Consider the following 23,785-nt stretch of genomic DNA (forward strand, 5'->3'; position numbering starts at 1 on the left):
ATTTTGGACTTAGAAAAAAGACGTGTCATTCTCTTGAAGGTGTTCCTGAGAAAAAAACGAAATTAGCTTTTGGGACACCACTTAAAGAGAATAAACACTAAGATTTTTAAAAGCAAAAAGAAGGAATATAAAATGGGCTTAGAATACAATAGAATAGAGTAACAGAGTTGGAAGGAACCTTGAGGTCTTCTAGTCCAACCCCTGCTCAAGCAGGAAATCTTATAGCCCTGATGTCATGTCAAGAAACACCAGCACAAGTCCCACCACTATGATGGCCAAGTCTGAGTGACAGAGTGACTCCCCGCCGAGAAACAAGAGTAAGATTGTGGCCATGTCCAGCCCTGGAGCTGAGATGAATATTGTTCGGACAGAGATGGCGCTAGAATAGAATGTTCTGGACTTCCTTCTCTTGTCCCTCTAAGGGAAGTTTGGGATGGACAGTCCCAACTTTTTTGCTTATGAAAATCTGGAAGGAAAAATCCCACCGTTCAGGGGACCTGAAGATTAGGTGGATCTGCAGAAGGGAAGCAATGAGGAAGGCCACCCGCCCCCTCTTGCTTTACAACAGGCATGTAATTTGCCATTGTCAGGAAAAGCACACTTTAAAGGAAAAAGTAGCATATGGAAGATGTACTGTATTGCGCCAGGCAATTACTACTGCTAATTCTTTTCAGGAGGAGAAACTTGACAAGGAGGAAAGCCAGTGACAGCTCAGAGGCTTTTCTCTGCAGCACCCCAGCCAACTGCCCTCATAAATAAGACACAAGGATAGAGAAAGGTGAAAGAAGAAAGCAACGGAGAACTCATTAGCAGGTACCTCTCACCAGCAGATGCCTTCCACCCCATATAACATGGGCCCGCCCCTCCAAGAGATTTGAGGGAGGGGGAAGCAGAAGCATCATTTGTATACCAACAGGGCAAGCAGAGTTGCCAAATAGCCAAGAGAAACAGCCAGGGAGGCAAGCCATTCCTTGATTCTTCCTCCTTTCTAAATGGAGCATCTGCAGATCTTTTCTTATTCAAAACAAACAAGCTTCAGAGTCCTTAATGGGCACCAAGACCTTGTTCCATACAGTAAGTAGAATCCCAGAGCTGGAATTGAGGCCATCCAAGCGTCCCCAACTGACCACTGTCTACCTCTGAGCATATCCAGCGAAGGGGAGGGGAGCTAAGTACACCTTCCCTTGGGTTGTGGGTTCCATTCTCAAACTGTTCCACCAGGGAGGGTTTTCATAACCAGTCTTCCTTTAACGCAAATCCATTTATTTATTTATTTATGAGACTTATATACCGCTTTAAGTGCAAGCACTCTCTAAGCGGTGTACACCAGTAAGCAATGTATATATATATATATATATATATATGTTTTCTGAGGTTTTCGCGGGTGTTTGTATGTAGGTCTTTGGTTGTTCGGGTTTTCTCCCGCGTAAAATTGGAAGTGTCTTGGCGACGTTTCGACGAAGTCCCATTCATCATCTTCAGGCTGGTGTTTTCAGCTTCGTGCTTCGAGCCATTGCCAAAAGTGAACATTTTAATAACAGAATAATCAGAGAAGCCATCGAGATAGAAAAACGCCCACACAGCATGAACAAGCGAGATGATACCTCCCGCCTACCAGCCATTTGGAAACCTGCCCTTATTGACAAACGACTCCCTAACCCCAAAATCTTAAACCCCTCTGCAACTCAGACTAACCTGAGCACAACCAAACAGAACACTCCCCCAGCCAATCAGAGCACAGCCAAGCCCCTAACCATTCAGAACACACCTCCACCCAATCAGAACACAGCCAAGCTCCCATCCAATCAGTTCATACCCTCACTGGCAGTTAAAAGGAAGAAACAGCTAAAACCACACATTGCTGCTCAAAGCAAGAAGCTAAAAACACCAGCCTGAAGATGACGAATGTGACTTCGTCGAAACGTTGCCAAGACACTTCCAATTTTACGCGGGAGAAAACCCGAACAACCAAAGACCTATATACAAATACCCGCGAAAACCTCAGAAAACAAATATATATATATATATATATATATATATATATATATATATATATATATATATTTACATTGCCCCCAACAATCTGGGTCCTCATTTTACCTACCTCGGAAGGATGGAAGGCTGAGTCAACCTTGAGCCGGTGAGATTTGAACCGCTGACCTGCTGAACACAGTCAGCTAAAGTGGCCTGCAGTACTGCACCCTAACTACTGCACCACCTCGGCTCTTTTTGCCCCACGTCCTGGAATCTTCCAAGACAGAAAGACAGGACATTGCCTTTTTTCACATGACACCCTTTGGGGTCTCTGGAAGAGGGCCACTCACCTTTTCTCAAGGCTAAACAGACACCTGGAACTCTTTCGGCTTCTCTTGCAGAGCTTACTTTCCCGCCACTGATCATTCTCAGTACTCTTCATTGACCCTATCCCAATGTCTTAAATCTCCCTTAAAAAGCCATGCCTGGAACCGGACATTGTACCAGAGATGTCATTTGCTCCAAGTGAAATATGGTGGAACAGTTACTCCCTGCAATTTCAAAATTTTGTTTCAATTGAGGCAGACAAAATTTGCATTTGCCTTTTTTAGAGAGGCATCACACTGCTGACTCATTGCTAGTTTGCAATCAACTACTATTCCTTTTCTCCTTCACAATTATTGTTTCAGCCAGGTTGTCTTCCATCCTACATCCGTGCCTTTATTTGTGTTTCCTAAGTGAAGAGCTCTGCATTTTTCAAATTCATTTTTTTTTATTTTCTCTAATCTTTCAATTTTATTTCTTTCTAATGTATCAGCTAATGTTGCGTCATCTGAAAACTGGATAGCAGTTCTTGTCATCTCTTCATGCAAATCATTATTGAACAACAGAGTACCCAGAACAGATCCTTGTGGCACCCCCTAAATGCTTCTCTCCAGGATGGTGAGGCATAATTGATCAGCACTCTTTGAGCATGATTTTGAGCCAGGAATCCACACAATTCATTCTTGTGCCTCCAACTTAACTAGCTTGCTTTGGGGTATCGTGTGAGACAGGGCAGCTAACCTGAAAACACCAGGGCCTCCCAGCGCAAGGCATGCTTTCCAATGCTTGCCCACTTGGGCTTTGGGCAGAAACCTGAAGACTTAGCAGGAGATCGGCATATATATGTCTCCTTTTGCAGGTCCTAAGAGGAGAAAGCAACTGAAGGCTGAGCATTTATGCTGGTGAAGCACTGAGGCTGCTGCTGTGTCAGAAAAAAAGAAGCCAGGCACCTGGAAACAGACATTCGTGTGAGTGACCACAGGGAGAAGCCCAGCAGAGGCACCAAGGCCAGCGGGGAGGGGCTCCAGGCCCTTTCCACAGGACCAGCGCCCCAGCAGAGAAAGGCTGCCGTGGAAAAAAAGGGGGAGAGAGGAAGCTGCTAAGCCCATCCCTCTGGGCTTGCTCTCCAGGGCTCAAGCCAGCAATTTTCATCCTCAGAGAAAAGACAGGAAAGAAAAGTAATCTGTGTCAGCTCTCTGGGCAGGAAAGGAAGGGAGAGAAATGATCTTTCCTTGCATAGTATTCTGAGAAGCATCCAAAGCCCCCTGACTGGAGCGCATTGCAGGTGCCAAGTTGGATGGATGCCCAGAAGCTAAAACTGAAAGGCAGAGACAGCTGGGAGGAAAGCAGGGAGGGGGTGGGGGGAGTAACTTTTTCCCCTCACACTGATTGTAAAGCAATAAACAATCAATTCACCAGAAAGACTCTTCGGTCATCCTTCAGGCTCAGGAAGGGAGAAACCTCCTGGCACTTTGTCAGACGATTTTCCGAAGAGGGGGTAGGTTATGTCCACAGCCTATCAAGGTGGTGATCCGATCAACTCGGGAGATCAGGACAGTTTGGCTGGAGGTGTCAGTTCATTGATGCTGACTGCTGGGAATACCTTTTCCAGTTGTATGCGGAAGGGGCTGTTTCTTTTGATCTTGGGCTGGGATTTTCCCAGGAATCAGCCCGACTTATGAATTAGTCCGTAGATCTCCCATTTCCTCTTTCTTCCCTTTTTAGAAGAGGCAGCCGAAAAGAACAAAAACAAAGCAGGCAAGAAGGCATGTCGTGACTGAAGCTTTACCTGGTTTTTGTGCCATAAAAACCAGGCAGAGATCCTGGAATTAAGGAGAAACCCCCTAACAGTGAAGACAATTAGCCAGTGGAAGAGCTTGCCTTCAGATGTTATGGGTGCTCCAACACTGCAGGTTTTTAAGAAGAGACTGGACAGCTACTTGCCTGAAATGGTATAGGCCAGGGGTAGGCAACCTTGGCTCTTTTATGACTCGTGGACTTCAACTCCCAGAATTCCTGAGCCAGCCTGGCTCAGCTTGGAAACCTCTCTCTTTCCCCTCAGCATGGCTGGCTCAGGAATTCTGGGAGTTGAAGTCCACGAATCATAAAAGAGCCAAGGTTGCCTACCCCTGATCTAGGGTCTCCTGCTTGAGCAGGGGGTTGGACTACACTATTCCAGAAAAGTGGCCATCCAGTCTCTTCTTAAAACCCCCCACCGATGGAGCGCCCACACAATTTCTGAAGGCAAGCTGTTCCACTGGTTAATTGTCCTCACCGTCACAAAGTTTCTCCTTCATTTTAGGTTGGTTTAAAGTACACAGACCCTCCTTTGTGGAGAAAGCAAATCAATATGTTCAGATCCTTTGTCTGTGATTACTGCAATCAGTGCCCAGCACTGAGCTGTTTTTAGCATCCCTGAATCTGCAATTGTGGCAGAGTTGAGTCCAGTCCTTGATGAGAGAGAATGATTATAATTGATCTTGCCGCTTAAGAGTAATTTGTGGTTGTTCAGAGAAAAGGGTAATATTAACCAGACCATCTAATTACAGCCCAGCCTTCAGTTCCTCCCCATTTTGTGACCCTAAAATAACAGTATCCATGTTTCCAATACCATGAAGGCTTGTTAGGTGAGGTAGCTGCCCCAGGTCTCTCCCTCCCTCCCTCCCTCCTGCTCACTTGCTCATCTCTCTTCTTGGCGCCCTGGCGGTGCAGTGGTTAGAATGGAGTATTGCAAGCAAACTCTGCCCACCACCAGGAGTTCGATCCTGACGGGCTCAAGGTTGACTCAGCCTTCCATCCTTCTGAGGTGGGTAAAATGAGGACCCAGATTGTTGGGGGCAAATAGGCTGACATTGTAAACCAGGCAGCAGTGCTGTAAAGCACTATGGGAGGGTTTATAAGTCTAAGTGCTATTGCTATTGCTATTGAGAAGAGATACACGTGGATGCTCAGGAGTTTTGTTAAAAAAACAAACAGGTTTTCCTGAGCAGAGATTGGACTAGAAGACCTTTGAGGTCCCATTCTATTCTGTTATCCTGTGTTCTGTAAATGTTCTTGCATGCTATCCAGAGCAGAAGGGAACACTGTACCTTTAAAAATAAGTGCCAACCCACGGAATTCCCACGTTGAGGCAAGGTTCCAGGTCTGTACAACGCTTAGGAATTTACATTGGCTGCCCTGCCCTCCTTCAGCAAAACTTCCCTTAAGTTGTGTTTATATGAGAAACCCAGACTGACAAGATTTTTGGGCTGGGCAAAAAGCCAGCAAAGCCAGTTCTTTTTTATTATTATGTTTTATTCAAACCATTAAAATACAAACTCCAGAAGAGAAAAACAACAAAAATACAAAAACTAAACAAAACTAGGCAAGACAAACATGCATAAAAAGAAAAAAACAAACCTCCTTATAAATTGTCCCCTCTAGCTGAATACGGATAAATATATTTCAAAAAAAGGGAAATTCAATCAGTGTCCTGACTTCTTGTAGGTAGAGTTCAAACAGTCACGAAGAAGAGGTCAGGCAGACCTTGACTTACAACCGTTGGTTTAGTGATGGTTCGAAGTTACAACAGCACTGAAAAAAGTGACTTATGACCATTTTTCACACTTATGACCGTTGTGGCATCTCCTTGGTCACGTGACCAAAATTCAGGTGCTGGCAACTGATGTTTCCAGCATCCCCCCCAGGGTCACGTGATCCCCTTTTGTGACCCTCCCTGACAAGCAAAGTCAATGGGGAAGCCCAATTCACTTAACAACCGTGTCACTAACTGAACAAGTACAGTGATTGAATTAACAAGTGCAACAAGAGAGGTCGTAAAATGGGGCAAAATTCAGTTAATAAATGTCTCGCTTAGCAACATAAACTTTGAGTTCAATTGTGGTCGTAAGTCGATGACTATCTGTGTTCTGTTTGCCCTCCAGAGTTCCTGTTGAGAGGAGGGGGGGCAGTATAAGTATGTTCAACAGATCAATAACAAGCTTATCAAACAATCTGGGTGGGCTATAAAGAATGACTTGTTTTCCAGCCTCAGTATTTGCACACGTTTGATCTGGTTCCTGAATTAACCCATTAAGATTTTCCAGCACCCCTATTTTCTCAATAACGTTTTCCCTTTGAACAATTTTGCTTTAATTCTGCTGAACACTGTATGCCAACCTCCTGTTAATTGCTTTTCCCTTAACTTTCCGGCATGCCATTAAACCAAAAGATAGGATACAACTCATTTTAATATGAAAAGGGAACGTGTTTGTTTTATATTGGAACTACCTAGCTTTGGCCCACAGAAGCATTTCGTTCAAAAGGGAAAAATATTCAACAAAAGATAAAAGACAAACAAAGGAGGGGCAAGAAAAGAGAGGTTAAGAAAAAAGCAAACTCGGGAGAGCAAAGATAAAGGGAAAGGAAAGGAAGTGAAAAAAGGAAAAAAAAATATTTTCCAACTTTCTTCGGTAAAAATGTAGAATATAACGCATTAGCCTCTCACTATAAAATCAGCACAACATTTCTTTATTCATAAAGCAGTTCTAATCATCAAATCCCAAAATTAAATTTTCATTTCTTTCAGTTTCCAGCAAGAGGTCCAATAGTGGTTTCCATGTAGAAACATAGTTAGGCAAAACCCCCCCCCCCAGGGTTCTAGAAGACATGAACAGAATCTTTCAAAGTTCCTAGGACACAGAAAACTACCAGAGGACTGGAGAAAGAGCCACTCATTTGCCGTTGTGAAAAAAACAGTGTTGAAAGAGACTTTAGAGGTCTTCTAGTCCAACCTCCTGCTCAGGCAGGAAACCTTGTACCGTTACAGACAAATAGCTGTCCAATCTCTTCTTGAAAACCTCCAGTGTTGGAGCACCCACAGCTTCTGGAGGCAGGTGGTTCCACTAACTATCAGGAAATTTCTCCTTAGTTCTAGGTTGCTCTCTCTTTCATAGGCTTCCTTCCTCTTGGTGCTCTGTCAAATATTGGAACACTGCTGTCATGTCACCCCCTTGCTCCTACCACCAGCTCCTCTCCTTCCCTCACCCCGAAGCTTTCTGTCTGCTCTCGGCCTCCTCCAGCCAGTTCCTCTTCCCAAGCTGCAGCCGGGCTCCTGATTCTGGGCTAGGGCTCCTCAGCCAATGACTGCCTTCAGCAGATCAGGGGCTCAGCATGGGGGAGCCCCTTGGCACTCAGAGCATCACTGGAGGGAGGAAGCTTCCACGGCACAACAGAGCCACTCAGTGGTTGGTCGCATCACTGCACTTTCCCTCTCTGAGAACCAATTTCTTCAGCATCTGCTTGATCCACAAGTCCATCATTTCATGCTGTGGGCAGAAGAGAACCCTTCTACTACAATGGCTCTCATGACTGGTTTTCCCCTATTCCTAGAAAGTGTGCTTTTTCAGCAATGACACTCCCTGTTCATTCCTACCAACATCAGGACACTCTCTGCACCCCAGGTTTCTTAGCAGGGCCTAGGAAGACCATGGCATCGCTCAGGGTCCTGGACCAGGGGCTGAGGAGTCCCGGAATCAAAATCCCAGCATCCATAGGGCTGTTCAGCATCTGCCTGAACAGCCGAGGGAAGGAGAATCCACCACTCCTCCGGACAATCAGTTCCATTCCCAAATGCTCTTCCCGTGAGGATTTTCCCACCTTCTAACATCATTTTGTGTCCTGCCTTCTGGAGTTGATGCCTCTACGCAAACACATCCAGGGAAGTGGGGCCAGCGCTGCCACAAAGCTGCTCTTACTGTTGGAATCTGTCTTCTTTTAGTTTTTTTTTTCTTCTTCCATTCAGTTGTGTCCAATTATTGGAGACTGCTTGGAGAAGTCCCTGCAGTTCTCTTGGCAAATTTTCTCAGAAGTGGTTCACCATTGTCTCCTTCCTAGGGATGAAAGAGAATGACTGGCTCAAAGCCCAGTTGGCTTTGTACTCAAGGCAGAACTAGAATTCCCTGTTCCCAGTCTGGTGCCTTCACCATGGTACCAAATTGGCTTTCTCTTGTACTGTAACTTAACTCTCTTCTGTTCTGCATTCTGAAATGGGGAAAGTATGGCATCTTCTTCTATGTACTTGAAAAGTGTTGTCAAAATTCCCGTCTAGTTTCTTCCATTTCTCTTCAGGGTATTTCATTTCTAGTTCCCTAAGTGGACTACAAATCTTCACGGCTCTTCTCTGAAACAGGTAATGTTCCCCTTCTCCTCTTTCTTGCTTTAGCTCTCCCCCTTCTTTTCTCTTCTCCCCTCCGCCTCCCCCTTCCCATGCAATGTTAGATCATCTCAACAAAAATAGAAATTCCACTCTTGCATTTTGGCTTCCAGACCCCTTTTCATCTTTACTGCTTTTCTCTGCCCTCTTTCTAGAGTCTTAGTACCTTTTCTGTACTATGATGAACAGAACTGGATGTTGTATTCCTAGTGTGGTCTTACATTAAGGACTACATATTGAGTGTGGTTGAACTGCCAGTTACAAATCCATCTGATGGTGATGCTGTCTACCTCACATTTTTCTATCTTACCAAGAAATAGATGGTGGCCTACTTGGTCATATGCCTTGCTGAAGTCCAACCTATGTTCACAACATCTCCTTGATCTTCTAATTTAGTCACTTATCAAACAAGGCAATAAGATTTCTCTGGCATGATCTGTTTGGGCCTAATAATGGACTAATTTGAAAAATTGGAAAGTAGTTCCTTGAGCCGAAGAAAAGTCATAATTAAACAGCGTATTGTTTGCAAGCGGCAGCAGATCATACAAAAGGCAGCTGCTGAATTCCTGGGACACAACGCAGCACAGATTAGGAGCTGAACAAGGAAGATGCAAGAAAGGCCTTTTTACTGGGCCTCCACAAGGGGGCGCCAGGACACTTTAATTCTGAGGAGAGTTTTTCTCAAAGCAGGTAAAGTAACAAAAGCTGAGGGACATTTTGGCAATGTGCAATCCCCAGCATAAGTACAGGGTAGTCCTCAATGTACGACCACAATTAAGCCCAAAATTTCACTGCAGTTTAGTTATGTGGTTGTTAAGTGAAACCTGGCTTCATTGACTTTGCTTGTCTGAAGTTCGCAAAAGGGGATCACGTCACACACACACACACACACACACACACACACACACACACGGGACCCTGCAACCATCATGAATACCAGTCAGTTGCCAAGCGTCTGAATTCTGATCATGCGACCTTGGGGATGCTGCAACAATGAAAGATGGCCATAAGTTCACTTTTTTTCAGTGTCATTATAAATTTGAGCGGTCACTAAATGAACTGTTGCTAAGTCGAGGACAACCTGTAAGAGGCTGAATTCTCACTGTACGTATATAAACAAATCAGCTAAAAATCAAGAATGCTCTGGATGTCAAGGGATCAGCACATCTGAACCCCAAAGGCTTGGAAGGCTGAGCAAAGCAGCCAGCCAGAGGCCTAGGAAAAAACGGCTGTGCACAGCAGCCACCCGGAACCAAAGAGGAGGAGCTTTCCTGCCCTGCAGCCACCTCTGCCAGCTGCAGCAGAGAAAACTGCCCCACAACACAATAAAGGGTGGCAGACATGCGCCTCGTCTTCTCTTCCTTTGTCCGAAAACAACCATTCTGCATTCGTTGCAGAGGTGGGGGAGGGGACGTGAGGTCATGCGCTCCTGCCCTCCAGAAGTGGTGGGTGGCTCATGCTCACTCTGGGGAAAGCAGGAAGTGTGCAGAGTTTGGATTTTTTTGCTTAAGATAGCATCAAACATTGAGCAGCTTCCGCTTTCAGATTCTAAGCCTCTTTGTTGTTTGGCTGCTGCTATTTTATAGAGGGAGGAAGAAATGTGACTATAGTGGGAGCAGAATTACTGAGCTGGAAGGAACCGTGGGGGTCTAGTCCAACTCCTTGTTGAAGCAGGAGACCCTTTACCATTCCAGATAAATAGTTGTCCAATCTCTTCCTTGGTACCTTGGGTTACCCCATTGCTTACTTCCCTCCATATAGATGTAGTTCCGTTAAGGACTATACATTGAGTGTGGTTTGTCAGCCAGTTGCAAATCCATCCGATGGTGATGCTGCATAACCCACATTTTTCTAGTTTACCAAGAAGTAGGTTGTGGTCTACTTTGAGGGCTCCTTGGTGCTCTCTGAGCTTTTTAACTTTTTAAACTTATTTTTTACATCGGTTGCAAACCTTACTTCATTCTGATCCTTAGCTTTGAAGATTCAGGCTTTGTGTTGGTATTCTGTCTTAGTTATGTGTCCCACTATCCATTTTTTATACTTATCCTTTTTATGTTTCAGGTTATCAAAAAATTCTTTGTGCATTCATGCTGGTTTCTTCTTGGATTTCTTATTTTTCTTTTTCAGTGGTATTTCACTGGACTGGGCTTTTATAATCATATTTTTCCCAAGCTTCTTGAGTTATTTTCTCCTTAAAAGATTTTCATGAATGCAATCCTTCCCAAGCTCTCTCTAGGTTTGTCAAAATCAGCTCTTTTAAAACCTAAGACACTGATTTGATTATGTTCTATTGCTTGTGTCTGCATTATATTTCAACATGACATGGTCAATCTCCCCCAAAAGTTCCTTCAATTTCATCCCAGTCTATCATTTGTTTGTCAGTAAGAATTAGGTCCAGTATAGCTTTTCCTCTAGTTCCTTCCTCTACCTTTTGGATGACAAAGTTATCAGCTAGGCTGATCAGTAACCTGTTCAATCTCCCACTTGCTGCAGTTTGTCTCCCAGTTGATATCAGGGTAGTTAAAGTCTCCCATTACTACATACATTTGTTAATTGATTAGCAAAAAAGTTCATCTATTTCTGTTTGGTTGGGTGGCCTGTGATATACGCCTACAGCAATGTCAATCCTTTTTTCCTTTTATACTGACTAATATGGATTCTAAGAGGTTTTCATCCGTGGTTTTGTGGATTTCTGCAGAGATGTAGTGATCTTTTATATATAATGCAACTCCACTTCCTCTTTTTGTTGGGTCTGTTACTTTTGAATAGTTTATATCCTTCCATCGGTAGGTTCCAGACATGAGTTGCACCCCATGAACTTTCAGTAATGGCAACTATATCACAGCTGCCTCCATGTATTAGTACTTCAAGTTCACCCTGTTTGTTCCCTAAACTTTGAGCGTTCCTATATAGCCGTGGTTCTCAATCTTTTTATACCGGCGACCCTGGTCATAAGGAGGCGGTGCGCATGTGTGGCGGTGCCCCCTGCGTGGCACGCATGCGTGGCGACGCCCCCTGCACCGGCTGAGGGAAAAAATGGCGGATCGCGTTGTTTGGTGACCCCTGTGAAATGGTCGTTGGGCCCCAAATGGGGTCGCGACGCACAGGTTGAGAACCGCTGCTGTAGAGACATCTGAGTCCTGTATGGTTCACTCTGGGTATCCTCCATGCTTGCTCTTCCTTCCTTCCCTTTCTCTTTCTTTCCTGGGTACCCTCCTTTCTTTCTCTCTCTCCTTCCTTCCTTCGTGTCTGAGGTTTTTTCTTTCTTCCTGTCACTCGCTCCCTCTTTATTAGACCGGTGGTCTTGGAGTTTATGCTCCGGATGAGGCCCTCAAGGTCTTAAAGGCCGCTCACCCTCCCCCGCCAGGTCCACTTCTCCTCCGGGGAAGCAACCGGCCACTGCCCTGACTCCCACAGCCCAAGGCCCGGGCGCCAAGGCCCAGCGAAACCAGGAAGCGGGCGCCGCTCTTCCCCGGGGAGCCCTTTCCGGCCCGGCAGGCGGCTCTTCCCCGGCCTCGGGCGCCCTGCTTTGCATAGAGGGGGCGGGTGTCCTCCGAGAAGCCCCGCCTTCCCGGGCTGTTGCGCCACCGCCCGATGCTGGAGCGGCCGAGGCAGCGGCCAATCCCGGGCGGGCGGAGGCGGGAACGCCGCAACCCGCCCCCGCCCCCCAGGGGTAGGCAACCTTGGCTCTTTTATGACTCGGAGACTTCAACTCCCAGAATTCCTGAGACAGCCCTGCTGGCTCAGGAATTGTGGGAGTTGAAGTCCCCGAGTCATAAAAGAGCCAAGGTTGCCTACCCTTGCCCTGGACAGAGAGCGGGTTCGGCGGGCGGTCCGAGTAGGAAGACGAGGCCGGAGAGCCCGCCCCGCCCGCCCCCGCGGTTCGGCCCCGGGCGCGTCCTGCTTCCCGCGCCGAAGCAGCCCCGCACTGGGCTCCTCCGCCACCGGCTCATCCACGGCTCCCCTTAAGGCCGAGCCGCGCGCCCCCTTGTCCGAGCCCGGTCCAGATGTTGGGCTGCCCCCGACGTGCCGCCTCCAGAAGCGGTCTCGTCCCGGCCCCGACGAGCTCATTTGCCTGTCGCTAAACCGGAGTTGCCACCCAGGAGCTGCCAGGGCTAGAGATCCCCCGGGGACGCGCCCCTTTCCCGGGGCTGCTCAGCGGGAGGAGCCCAGCCCCGTCCTGCCCCGCGAGGCGGCAGCTCCGGAGCGCTTTCGGGGCGCTGTGCGGCCAGGCGGTCGTTCAGACGGGCCCCCCGAGGGTGCGGCCTCTCCCCGGGACTGAAGCGGCCCTGCTTGAAGGCGGCCCTCGGTCTTGCAGTTGAGAACGGCAGGCAAACTCCCCGCTCGGCCGTTTCAAGCCCCTGGGAGGGCGAGGCGAGAGGAGCCGCCGACGGGAGCGCCGGGCCCGCATCTCTCGCAATCCAGCGCTCCCAACAACCCCGTGAAGCAACCCGCCCGCGGCCCCGCCAAGCCCCGGCCCCGCCCGCCGCGCCTCTCCCGCGGAGACCTTCCCCCGACGAGCCCGGAGGAGGCGGCGCAGGGGGCGGCGGCGGAGACTCCCTATAAAGAGGCGCCCGCGCGCGGACGGGGACACTTCGGCCCCATGGAGGCGCCCGGTAAGCGACGGGGCGGCTCGGGGGTAGCGGGGTCTCCCTCCGCGCGAGTCGGCAGGGCGCTGGTCCCAAAGCCCGGCTCCGATCCCGGCGCGGGCGCTGCTCCCTGCCCAGCCGCGCTTCGGGAAGCCCGATCGGGGGCCGCGTGTCGGGCAAGCGCCGCGCCCTCCCCCGCTTCCTGCCGGGCCTGCTGGCGGAGCGGCGCTCTCGGCTGGGCGGGCGGCCGGTTCCCCTCTTCGGAGGGCGGGAGGGAGGAGCTCGGGACGGCCCGACCCGGCCCGCGGGCGCGCGTGGCTCCCCAGTCGGGCCGCCGTGCTAGTTGTGCGCTTCTCTCGGCAGGCCGGCGCTGAGCGAGGAGCAGCGCCCGAGGAGCCGCCATGGACCTGGACCGACGGCCGCCCAGCGCCCTGCGCTTCCCCGGCTGGAGCGAGCCCCCGCTGCCCTTCGCCCGCGCCGCCGCCGGCCGCGGCCGGGAAGAGCCGGAAAGCGGTTACCTGAGCCTGTGCGGCGGCTGCAGCCTGGAGGGCGGCGGAGACCCCGGCGGGGCCGAGCCCGGCCCGTGGAGCCCCCCGGAGCAGGGCCGGGCGGAGAGGCGGCGGAAGGTGGAGTTCTTCCGCAAGCTGGGCTACTCCTCGCAGGAGGTGCTGGGCGCCCTGCAGAAGCACGGCCCGGAGGCGGACACCAACACCATCCTCGGGGAGCTGGTCAAGCACGGGGCGGCCCCGGGCGAGAGGGAGCCGGCGCAGGCGGCGGCGGAGGGCCCCGAGGTGCCGCCCGTCCCGAGGGCGCGGCCCGCCCCCGGCAGCCCCCCGACCCAGCCTGCGCCTCCGGAAGAGCAGGAGGGGGATCACCTGCGCCCGATCGTGATCGATGGGAGCAACGTGGCCATGAGGTAAGTCTGGGCGGGCTGCCGGCTCCCAGAGAGGTGGCCTTGAGAGGTGAAATCCTCCCGACTGAGCTGCTTCCAGGCACAGGCCGGCACAGAGAGAGAGAGAGAGAGAGAGATACAAACAAACAATGGAGGATGCACAATGGAGATGGGCCTGGGAGAAGGTAGACGTGCCTTTGGCTTCCTCCTTCCTTCTTAACCCTACAGCTGGGAATCTTCTTGGGAATTTAATAATGGTTGATTGCTGGATTTTGATAATACTATAAAGCTGGACTATGTGGCTGGACTAGAAGACCTCCAAGGTCCCTTCCAGCTTCTATCCTATCCTATCCTATCGTGATTAGATGAGATTTGGCAGGTAGGTTTTGGGCACGGTGTATCCTTGCCTTTGTGGCATGTGAGGGGTCTGCTTGGGACCCCCTGCAATTCCCTCTGCCTCTGAAGCAGGAAGGATTTTGCGGGGGGGGGGGAGCACATGGGCATCCTTCTGGCTGCCACCCAGACTTCTGGCTGGGGTAGCTGTGCTTTTCTGCTGCTTTGGCTCTGTCTAGCAAACCTTCCTTATCTAAACAGGAAGGAACCCAGCGCAGGTTAAAGGCGCATGACGCATCAGTGCCTGGGAGAGCATTTCTCTCTTCCCCCAGAGGTGCCTCCCCCTCCCCCCCCAATCCATTGGCCTCTCAGTGGGGACTGAAAGGGCTGAGGCCCCATCCGAGTTGCCTCAGCGTAGAGGAGAAACTCTGGGCATAGTTGTGGCCCTTGTTGCATGCTGGAGGAATTGCAAAATCTCCTGCCAGAATTGGAAAGAAGGGCTGAGAGCCCAGGATGAAGCTCCTCCACCTGTCCCGGGGGAGAGGGGGGGCAACCTGTGAAGGGAACTCTCTCGTCCCTGGGGGAAACATTTTAGTTTTTAGGTGGAAGGTATGCTTCCTACAACTTCTCCATCTCCCAGCATTCTAAACAACATTGGAAATACGGGTAGTCCTTGACAATTGAGCCCCAATTCTTATTTATTTTTATTTATTTTGCTAAGTGAGACAGTTTTTAAGTGAGTTTTGCCCCATTTTACAATCTTTCTTGGCATAGTTGTTAAGTGAATCACTGCAGTTTTCAAGTTAGTAGCATAGTTATTAAGTGAATTTGGATTCCCCATCGACTTTGCTTCTCAGGAGGCCCCGAAAGGTGATCACGTGACCCTGGGAAGCTGCGTCCATGATAAATACGTGCTGGTTGGCAAACGTCCGAATTTTGATCCTGCAACCATAAGGATGCTGCAATGGACGTAAGGGTGAAAAAGGATCGCAAGTCACTTTTTTCAGTGTTGTTGCATCTTTAAATGTTCACTAAATGGACTGTTGTAAATCGAGGACTACCTGTACATGACAGGGCAGGGATCCGTGAACATTTAGCCTGAGCAATAGCTGCTTAAGTGGGGGATTTGCACTTGAGGAGACAGGAAGATGCCATTCCTGGTCCCCTTTCCCCAGCCGCGCCGTCCGCTGGGTTAACCACTGAACCTGGTGGGGCTGCAAAAGTCTGGACCGCCGCCAGATGGCAGTAAAAAGACAAAGCCAGTCCTAATTCTGCTCTTGGCAGCCCAGGCCTGGTAGTCTGCACAGCGGGGAGAGGCCAGCCAGGCAGCATTTAGGGACTTCTGCCATTTCCTTGCTGTGTTTAAGATAAGCCAAATTGCTCTCCGGCTGTAAATGCCGGCCAGAGGGCACTTGAGAGGGAGGGGGCACCAGTGGGGGTTCTGAGCGGTGCCCGGAGCAGCAGAGACGGAGTTTCTGAGCAATCTCTTTTCGAGGAAAAAAAAAACAAACAAAGGGGAATTTTTACAGACTGCTTCCTGCATGAGTGCAGTGACAAACTGTTCCTCACCGATTCACCCTTGCTTGGATAATACTCTGTGGCAGGTTTATGCAAATCCTGGAGGGGTGTGTGTGCAGCAGAATTCTCCCCGACTTCCTTCTACGGGAATTTCTCACGTCTCTTGCCACATCAGATGAACTACTTGGACCTTTTCAGTTGAGGATGGAGAAACGCTGGAGGAGATCTGTCCTTGGCATTCCTGGCTCATCCTGCCTGGCGCTTCAGTCTCGCTTAGGGCTTTTGTGTAGGAAGTAGGAGCTTTGTGCTGTGTGAGAAAGAGGGTGGTGGGCACGTGAAGGGAAAGGGGTTCTTCGTTTGGATGAAGCTGCAAGGAGTTTTGAACGTGACCATGATGACCCTTCGACCGGGCCCCTGAGACCCATCATGGGGACTGGTGATGTGCAAGGTTTGGTCTCACCACAGGAGCTGCTTTAACGAGAAAGCCCTTCCGGTTCCCTGGTTTAAGTGGACTTGCAGAACTGGTTCTGTGTGAATCAAGATAGCCCTGAAGCTTTAGTTGGGGGAAAAAAAGCCTCTTCCTGGCAGGACAACTGAGGGCCAGCCTTCCACCTTGAAGGGGGGGGGAGGTCAGGGAAAAGTTCCCCCGTGCCAGGCCTAGTTCTTGTGCCAGCTCCACCAGTTGGCAGCCCTCCTTTCTGCTGTTCATAGCTTTCTTTGCTCTACTGCTTTGGCTGTCTTATTAATGCACGCACTGAACATTAACTCCTCTGTTTCCAGATGAGGGATTTGAGTAAGGGGAACAGCAGGGGTGGGGGGGTCACTTTCGGAGGCCGTGCAGGGAAGAACCTGCTGCAACCAGGCCCAGCCCTGTCAAACTGCACAACAGACTGCTTGTACCTTCCGGGAAAACTCTCATTTCAGAACAGCTCTTAATTTTTTAAATTGCAGGGCCGTCGTTTTCAGTTGTCAAGGAGACAGGAATGCCAGTTGTTGACACGGAGGGCCATTTATGTCTGACTGCTGAAAGTAAAACTGCACAAATGCCAAGGGCTTGCCCTGTCTTGCTGAGTGGGCAGAAACTAGGGGATGTCTAGAGGAGCTTTGGAGTTCCCTTCTCTGTGGCAGAGAGGGACAAGGCATTTCTCTGGCAAAAGAAGGTCTTTGGGTAGTCATGGAGAAGTTGGAGGTTCCTGAGGGTGAGTCTTCAGCCCTCCCCCCCAAGTAATTAGCAGAAGTACTGAGAAATGAAGCTGTATTTGCTTGGAGGAAAGGTCAGTTTCATTGCCCAACATTACCACCGTCTTTTGGAGTAAGTGACATGATGCAAAAGTGGGTGAGAAATAGGAGAGCGAGGGCAGTTAAAAGCAGGCGATAAAGAGAAACAAAGAAGGAAATCAAACTCCTCTGTGTCAACACCATCTGCTGATACTTTTCCATTCCTTTCTAGTTTGCCAATAGACCCCTTGGCACGTTGCCTTCTTCGCCTCAAACGTCTCATTCTTCTTAAGAATCTCACCAGTCTCACTATCCAACAACTGCTTTCCTTTTTTCTCAGGATCCTGGCTCTTTCATCAAATATTTGTTTTCAAGTTCAAGTACCTTTATTCATTCTTTCAGTGAGAACACTGTAATAAGGCCGCCAAATTTCTACTCACATTTACCTATCTGAACATTTGCTGCAAATAGCTCAGGCTCCCAGCCTTGAAAAATATATCTCCAGCTAACACACACCTACAAAGCCACCACAAGGACACCTTGCACGTTTCCCACATGGAAAGTCCTTCTGCCAGTGCTGAGCCACTTATTTCCCTTGATTCTCAGCCACGCTTTGTTGTTCTTACTGCATTCCATAGGCAGGCCCTCCCTCCACATCCTCCTAAAGCACCCCATAATGCAAGCCTATTCATGACATTATGCTGCTCTGAATCATAAATAATTGAAAGTACAATAAGCTGCCTTCCTTATATCCACATATTTCTCAGTGACCAGCTGAAAGGCAAATGGGTAGGTGCTTCCTAGCAAAAAATTACAATGGGTGCTCCCCCAGCACCCTGGCCTCCCCTGGGATTTAGCAGGAGCCCCAAGGAGAGGGGGCCAATCCTTCTGGCACCGAGGGAAGATCTTGGCACCTGGGAAGAGAGGCAGGAAGCTGCAGAAGAAGGGCAGGGGGGAAGGAGGTGGGTGCATCTCCCAAGCATCTTGAAGACAGGCCAGGGAGGGAGAAGGGGTCAGCAGAACAGCCCCTCCAGGCTGAAGAGAAGGGCGAGGCCCAGAACAGGTAGGTAGAGGTGAGAGCTGCCTCTCTGTACATGAGCAAGGCCACAGTCATTTTCAAGAATGCAGTGTTTTCCCTGCAGGTTCCTCATCCATTTGAGACATTTGGAATTAGGTACGCCTGGACTAGTGAAAAGAAGGACAAGGGGGGACATGATAGCAGCGTTCCAATATCTCCACACAGAAGAGGGGGTCACTCTATTCTCCAAAGCACCTGAAGGCAGGACAAGAAGCAACGGATGGAAACTAATCAAGGAGAGATTTAACTTAGAACTAAGGAGAAATTTCTTAACAGTGAGGACAATTAATCAGTGGAACAGCTTGCCTTCAGAAGCTTTCAAAAAGTGACTGGACAGCCATTTGTCTGAAATGGTGTAGGATCTCCTGCTTGAGCAGGGGGTTGGACTAGATGATCTCCCAAGGTCCCTTCCAATCTGTTACTTTGTTATTCTGTTCCAATCAGAGTCAATGTTCTGGTATCGTTGAGTTTGGGCCCAGCTCTCTCTCCTATTGGCTTGCTTGCGAATAGCAGAAGGGCAGGGAAGCGTGACAAGTCGAAAACTCTGTCCTCACCTATGGCTGCGCATGGCCTCTTCGATGCCAGCGCATGAGGCCAAAGCAGGGGAAGCCTCTGAGCCTGCAGTTCTCTTCTATTTGCAGCCATGGAGACAAAGACGCCTTCTCCTGCCGAGGGATCCTGCTGGCTGTGACCTGGTTTTTGGATCGAGGACACAAGGACGTCACGGTCTTCGTCCCATCTTGGAGAAAAGAGCAACCACGCTCTGATGTCGCCATTACAGGTAACAAGGCAACCTCCAGCAGATGCCCATCATGTATTGGCGGAGGCTTAGTGGCAGGCCCGTGCTCCTTCCTCAGGATGGGGGGGTTAAGACTTGACTGGGATGGGACATGCCCCTTCTCATCCCTGTGGTGGGACTTTCGCTTCTCAGTGGCTTTAAGAGGCCGCTCCCCTAATTTTGCTGCTGGCCAAAGCACCAGGAAGGCCATAGGGGGCTATTCAGATAGGCAGCCCTGTTTCCGGAAATCTATCTAGAATCACCTGAACACTTGACAGGTGTGCTGCCAGAGAGCAGTTTCGAATGGCAAAAATTACATTTGCACTTTTTAAAAAAAACTATAGCATGTTTACGGGATTGATTTGTTTTCTTGACCTTCTAAAGCAGGGGGCTTCAACCTTGGTAACTTTAAGACTTGTGAACTTCAACTCCCAGAATTCCTCCGTCAGCTCTTTTGGGAGTTGAAGTCCACAAGCCTTAAGGTTGCCAGGGTTGGAGAGCCCTGCTCTAAAGCGTGATCTCGTTTAGACACTTAAACGAAAGGCAAAGCTGTGGGAGGCAGCGCCGAGAAGAGAATATGGAGGAAGAGGAAGAGGGGTCTAGGCCAGGGGTAGGCCACCTCAGCTCTTTTATGACTCATGGACTTCAACTCAGCTATGCTGACTCAGGAATTCTGGGAGTTGAAGTCCATGAGTCATAAAAGAGTCGAGGTTGCCTATCCCTGGCCTAGACAAACACGAAAAAACAGCATAAAGGAAGGAAATGAGATCAGCTCATTGAGATCAGCCAAGGGCCCCTTCCTGCCAAGGGGCTACCTGTAGCACCCCGAGCTTGGTTCACCTGATTTTTCCTGGGCTTCACCACCTCTTCCTGCAGACCAGCACATCCTCCATGACCTCGAGAAGAAGAACATTCTGGTCTTTACCCCTTCCCGGCGAGTGGCGGGCAAGCGGGTGGTCTGCTACGATGACCGCTTCATTGTGAAGCTAGCCTGGGAGTCGGACGGCATCGTGGTTTCCAACGACGTCTATCGGGATCTGCAGGCAGAACGGCCGGAGTGGAAGAAGTTCATTGAAGATCGCTTGCTTATGTATTCCTTTGTCAATGACAAGTAAGTCCTTGGCCTTGGGCAGGCCACCTTGGCTCTTTTATGACTCGTGGACTTCCAACTCCCAGAATTCCTGAGCCAGCATGGGGGAAACTGTGGCCCCTTTATGACTTGCGGACTTCATCTCCCAGAATTCCTCAGTCAGCATAACTCAGCTTGGAAACCTCTCCCTTTTCCCTCAGCATGGCTGGCTCAGGAATTCTGGGAGTTGAAGTCCACCAGTCATAAAAGAGCCAAGGTGGCCTACCCCTGGCCTTGGGGAAGGCTGGAGGCTGACCAGGAGGCTGACCAGGGTTTTGGGGGGTGAGGAATAAGCCCCTAAGGCTATGGCTGAGAATTCTGGGACATGAAGTTCCTGGCTAGGAAGCGCCCTTCTAATTCGCAGCCCGACGGCTTCTTCAGCTTGAGCTGGACATCATGCCCAGCAAAGTCTTGAATCTCTGCTCACTGGCTTGCTCACATCTAGCCAGCCTTTCAGGAGGCGGTGGAGTCGCTGGGACTCCCAGCATTATGGCGTACACCGTTGCCCTGGCAAAGGGGGAAGGGCTAGGCCTGGCCTCGGGGTCTGTAGCTCGTGATGGACATGGTTCCTCTGCTCCCCAGGTTCATGCCTCCCGATGACCCCCTGGGACGCCATGGACCCAGCCTGGATAATTTCCTGAGGAAGACGCCAGCCGTGCCCGAGCACAAGAAGCAGCAGTGCCCATATGGTGAGGCCACTCTCCCCTGCTCGGGACAGAGCAGTTTGAAGGGCTTGGGGGGGGGTGGACACCCGTCATGCGGCTCGCCTTTATCTTTGCAGGCAAGAAGTGCACCTATGGCATCAAGTGCAAGTTCTACCACCCGGAGCGGCCACAGCAACTGCAGCGCTCTGTTGCCGATGAGCTCCGGGCCAACGCCAGGCTCTCCCCCACCAGGGCTGCGCCAGCCACCAAGGAGGAGAGGAGGAGCTGGAGGCCCCCCCACGGGGAGGTCTGGGGCTCTGCAGCGGCAGAGGGTGAGAAAGTCCCCCTGCAGAAGGCCTCGGCTGAGAAGACGAGCTCTGCCCATCACATTAGGCATGGCGATCTGCCCCCCTTCTTCCTCAATGCCCAGGGCATCCCAGCCCAGAAGAGCCACAGTTACAGGAGTTCAGATCAGTACCAGCTGCCTTCCAGGGACTCTCTTGCCCAGGACCGCCTTGACTCAGGCATCGGCTCCCTTGAGAGCCAACTCTCTGAAATGTGGCCCAGCCCCTCGGCTAGTCCTGTCAAGGGGGCCCAGCAAGAGCGGCTTGGGGGCAGCAGCTGCAGGGGGCAGGTACCTGCCTATCGGGTCCCTCCTGGCCCGGAATGCAGCAGGTACGGCCAGTACCTGCCTCAGAGCTTCCTGCCCTCCCCATCTGGACAGGTTGCTCCTCACTCTTTTTCTGGCTACGACGTGGCCAGCAGTGCTTCTCTGGGCCCTGGGCGTGAGTACTGGTCCGAGCCGTACCATCCGGGGCCTGCGGTGCGCCAAGAGCTGCCCAGAGCTCCCTGCCTGGCCTACGAGGACTCCTCACGCCACTGGGCCACGCCGGAAAGTTTTGCAGAAGAGCGTGCCCAAGTGCATGTCAAGCTATGTGGGATCTTCCATCCTCACCTGGTGGACACCGTCATGAACCGCTTTCCACACCTCTTGGACCCTCAGCAGCTGGCTGTTGAAATCCTCACGTACAAGAGCCAACACCCTGGGGTGTGACACGGCCGGAGGAGGGAAGCCCAACTCTGATGGGGGTGGAGGGGGGGGGACAAAACGTCCTTTTCTGCCTGCGGTTTAGATCACCATCCAGCAGCCGTTCACGGAGGGCAGGCACCAGGCTTGGTGGCTCGGGTGAGGTGAAAGATCTGCCTCAAGCAATCCAAGAAGGTCCCCCAGGAGCCATAATGCTGAGCCGTTTTCTCATGCTGGACATGGAGCAAGTCCCAGGCTTGCTTTCTGTCTAGGGTGCAGCCAGAATTGGAGCGGGCCAGAGAAGAAGGCGTTAGGCTTTATAGCCATAGCTGTTCCCCAAATGGCTGCCGGGGGATGTGGCCGGTCAGAAAAGTCATCAGAGGGAGGAAAGAGTCCCCGGCGCTGCAGGATGTACTGTGGTGGAGAGTGAACCAAATCCGACTTGCATCCTATCCACTCAGCTTCATTTCAGTTCCTCTGTTACTCTTCCAGAGTAAGATTTGAAAATATTTTACCTAAGGTCTCCATGTTGTTTTCTCTCTTCTGGGACTAGCCACGAGGCGCTTTGCATCCATCCTCCTCCTCCTCCTCCTCCTCCTCCTCCGATGTTGGCAGGCAAGTCCTGCATGCTGGGCACTTGCAAGTCTGGGCACAACTTTCCTCGGAGGGTTGTGGCCTCTGCCCTGAGATGGAGCAGCGGTGCTGAAAATAACTCTTGTGGGGCATCTTAGCAACGTTAGCGTTATAAACCAGAGTTTGTATCTTCAGCTCAGATGTCACGGAGCCCAAGACTAAATGCATAATGCATTCGTGTGAAACCTGGAGGGGCTCCAGAAAAGGGACTTGCTTGAATTGACTGTTGGGATTTTGGGGAACCTCTTCAGTGCCGGCTGTTTTGGGCAACTTGCTTGCCTGCTGACAGACACGTCCGCCACTTTCTCTGTGGCTGTAGAAAGGCCCAGCGGAAACTGGGGGAAAGGCCGTGTTTAGCTTGTACTTTTCTATCGGCTCAGTCTTGAGGATTGGTAAGTCCCGTACGGACAGTTGCAGATCCTTCGGTAATGAATTTGCAGCAATTGTTCCTGGCCCTTTTCAGAATAAGTGATTCACTTGCAGGCCAGGGTCAGTTGATCCGTTGATGCACATTGCATCAGTCTCTCAAGTGGTTCTTCGGCTGATGCCGGAGTCATCCCAGGGCTTCTGCCTGGGAGAGAAGCAGGGCAGAAGCCCCTGCGGGCACTTGGCAATGCCACCAGGCTTTGCTGCTCTCCCTGCCTGGAGATGGGTCAGCCGTGCCAGCACTGTGTGCTGCGGAGGCCACGTGGCCAAAGAAACCCTGCGTAGCTGGTTAATTATGATCCATCACAGAAATGTGGTGTTTCGCATTAGTAAGCAAAATGCTTTTTTTTAGTAATCATTTATAATCTTACAACTTTGCACACTTGTAAATTACAAGAGTCGTAGTTTTTAATGAAATGCTTTCTGAGCTGAGGCCGCTTTGGTGACGGTTGGTCTCGCTTTATTCTGCCCTAGGTGGAGTTGCAGGCAAGTTAAAAAAAATAAACCAACCTTGAACCTTGCAATGGCTGTGCTCTCTTTTCTTCAACCCTAAAAGTCTCTTTCCAAAACAACTTTAAGTGTTTAAATGAAAGCTTTGGCTGCTAAAACTGCTCTTGGCTCTTGTCCTTGAGCTGCTACAGACCATCTTAAAGCAGAAGGGTGGGGCACCGTCTCCTGCAGGTGCTGAGGGCCCTCGGCCCTGCCCCAGAGGCTTCGGAAGGCGGACACGGGATGCCAGGAAGGCCCAGGGACGTTTCTCCCCTCCAGGATAGCTGAACTGGAGTCAGACCCATCGCCCGGGAACCGAGGGGCCCTGCATCTGGAGGAGGGCTCTGGGAAGAGCTGCTTTACGGCCTGAAGCTTTGAACGCGGCCACCCTAAGGTGGGAAACGAGCAAACCAGCTTGTGCTAGCCAGGTGACTTGCAAAGCAATTCACACGTGACTTGGCTGCGCGCGGAAGGGGAAAAAAAAGCCGAGGATGAAGATGCTTAAGAGTGGCGGTGCAGGCAATTGAGCGGCTCCCGTGG

The 23,785-nt window shown here is 50.6% G+C and overlaps 1 protein-coding gene across 2 annotated transcripts; it reads left to right on the forward strand.

Annotated features, from left to right (window-relative positions):
• Positions 1 to 12,435: 12,435 nt before the first annotated feature.
• On the forward strand, positions 12,436 to 23,280 carry ZC3H12A (zinc finger CCCH-type containing 12A). Of its 2 annotated transcripts, XM_039328981.1 has the most exons (6): positions 12,436 to 13,107; positions 13,444 to 13,996; positions 18,761 to 18,900; positions 19,774 to 20,008; positions 20,609 to 20,715; positions 20,808 to 23,280. In XM_039328981.1, exons 2-6 carry the CDS (start codon positions 13,482 to 13,484, stop codon positions 21,722 to 21,724), a joined length of 1,914 nt encoding a protein of 637 aa, XP_039184915.1. In that variant the 5' UTR covers positions 12,436 to 13,107; positions 13,444 to 13,481; the 3' UTR covers positions 21,725 to 23,280. The 2 variants fall into 2 exon arrangements, with proteins under 2 accessions (XP_039184915.1, XP_039184923.1); XM_039328989.1 differs by lacking the exon at positions 12,436 to 13,107 and having other exon boundaries at positions 13,211 to 13,996.
• Positions 23,281 to 23,785: the final 505 nt, after the last annotated feature.

Source organism: Crotalus tigris, unplaced genomic scaffold (assembly GCF_016545835.1).
Source record: "Crotalus tigris isolate CLP2741 ecotype Arizona unplaced genomic scaffold, ASM1654583v1 scf7180000017614.5298720, whole genome shotgun sequence".
NCBI lineage: Eukaryota > Metazoa > Chordata > Lepidosauria > Squamata > Viperidae > Crotalus > Crotalus tigris.

Coding starts and splice junctions, on each gene's coding strand:
- ZC3H12A (XM_039328981.1), top strand. CDS start 13,482: ATGGACCTGGACCGACGGCCGCCCAGCGCCCTGCGCTTCCCCGGCTGG. Junction 13,997..18,760: donor GGGAGCAACGTGGCCATGAG/GTAAGTCTGGGC, acceptor TTCTATTTGCAG/CCATGGAGACAAAGACGCCT. Junction 20,716..20,807: donor GAAGCAGCAGTGCCCATATG/GTGAGGCCACTC, acceptor TTATCTTTGCAG/GCAAGAAGTGCACCTATGGC.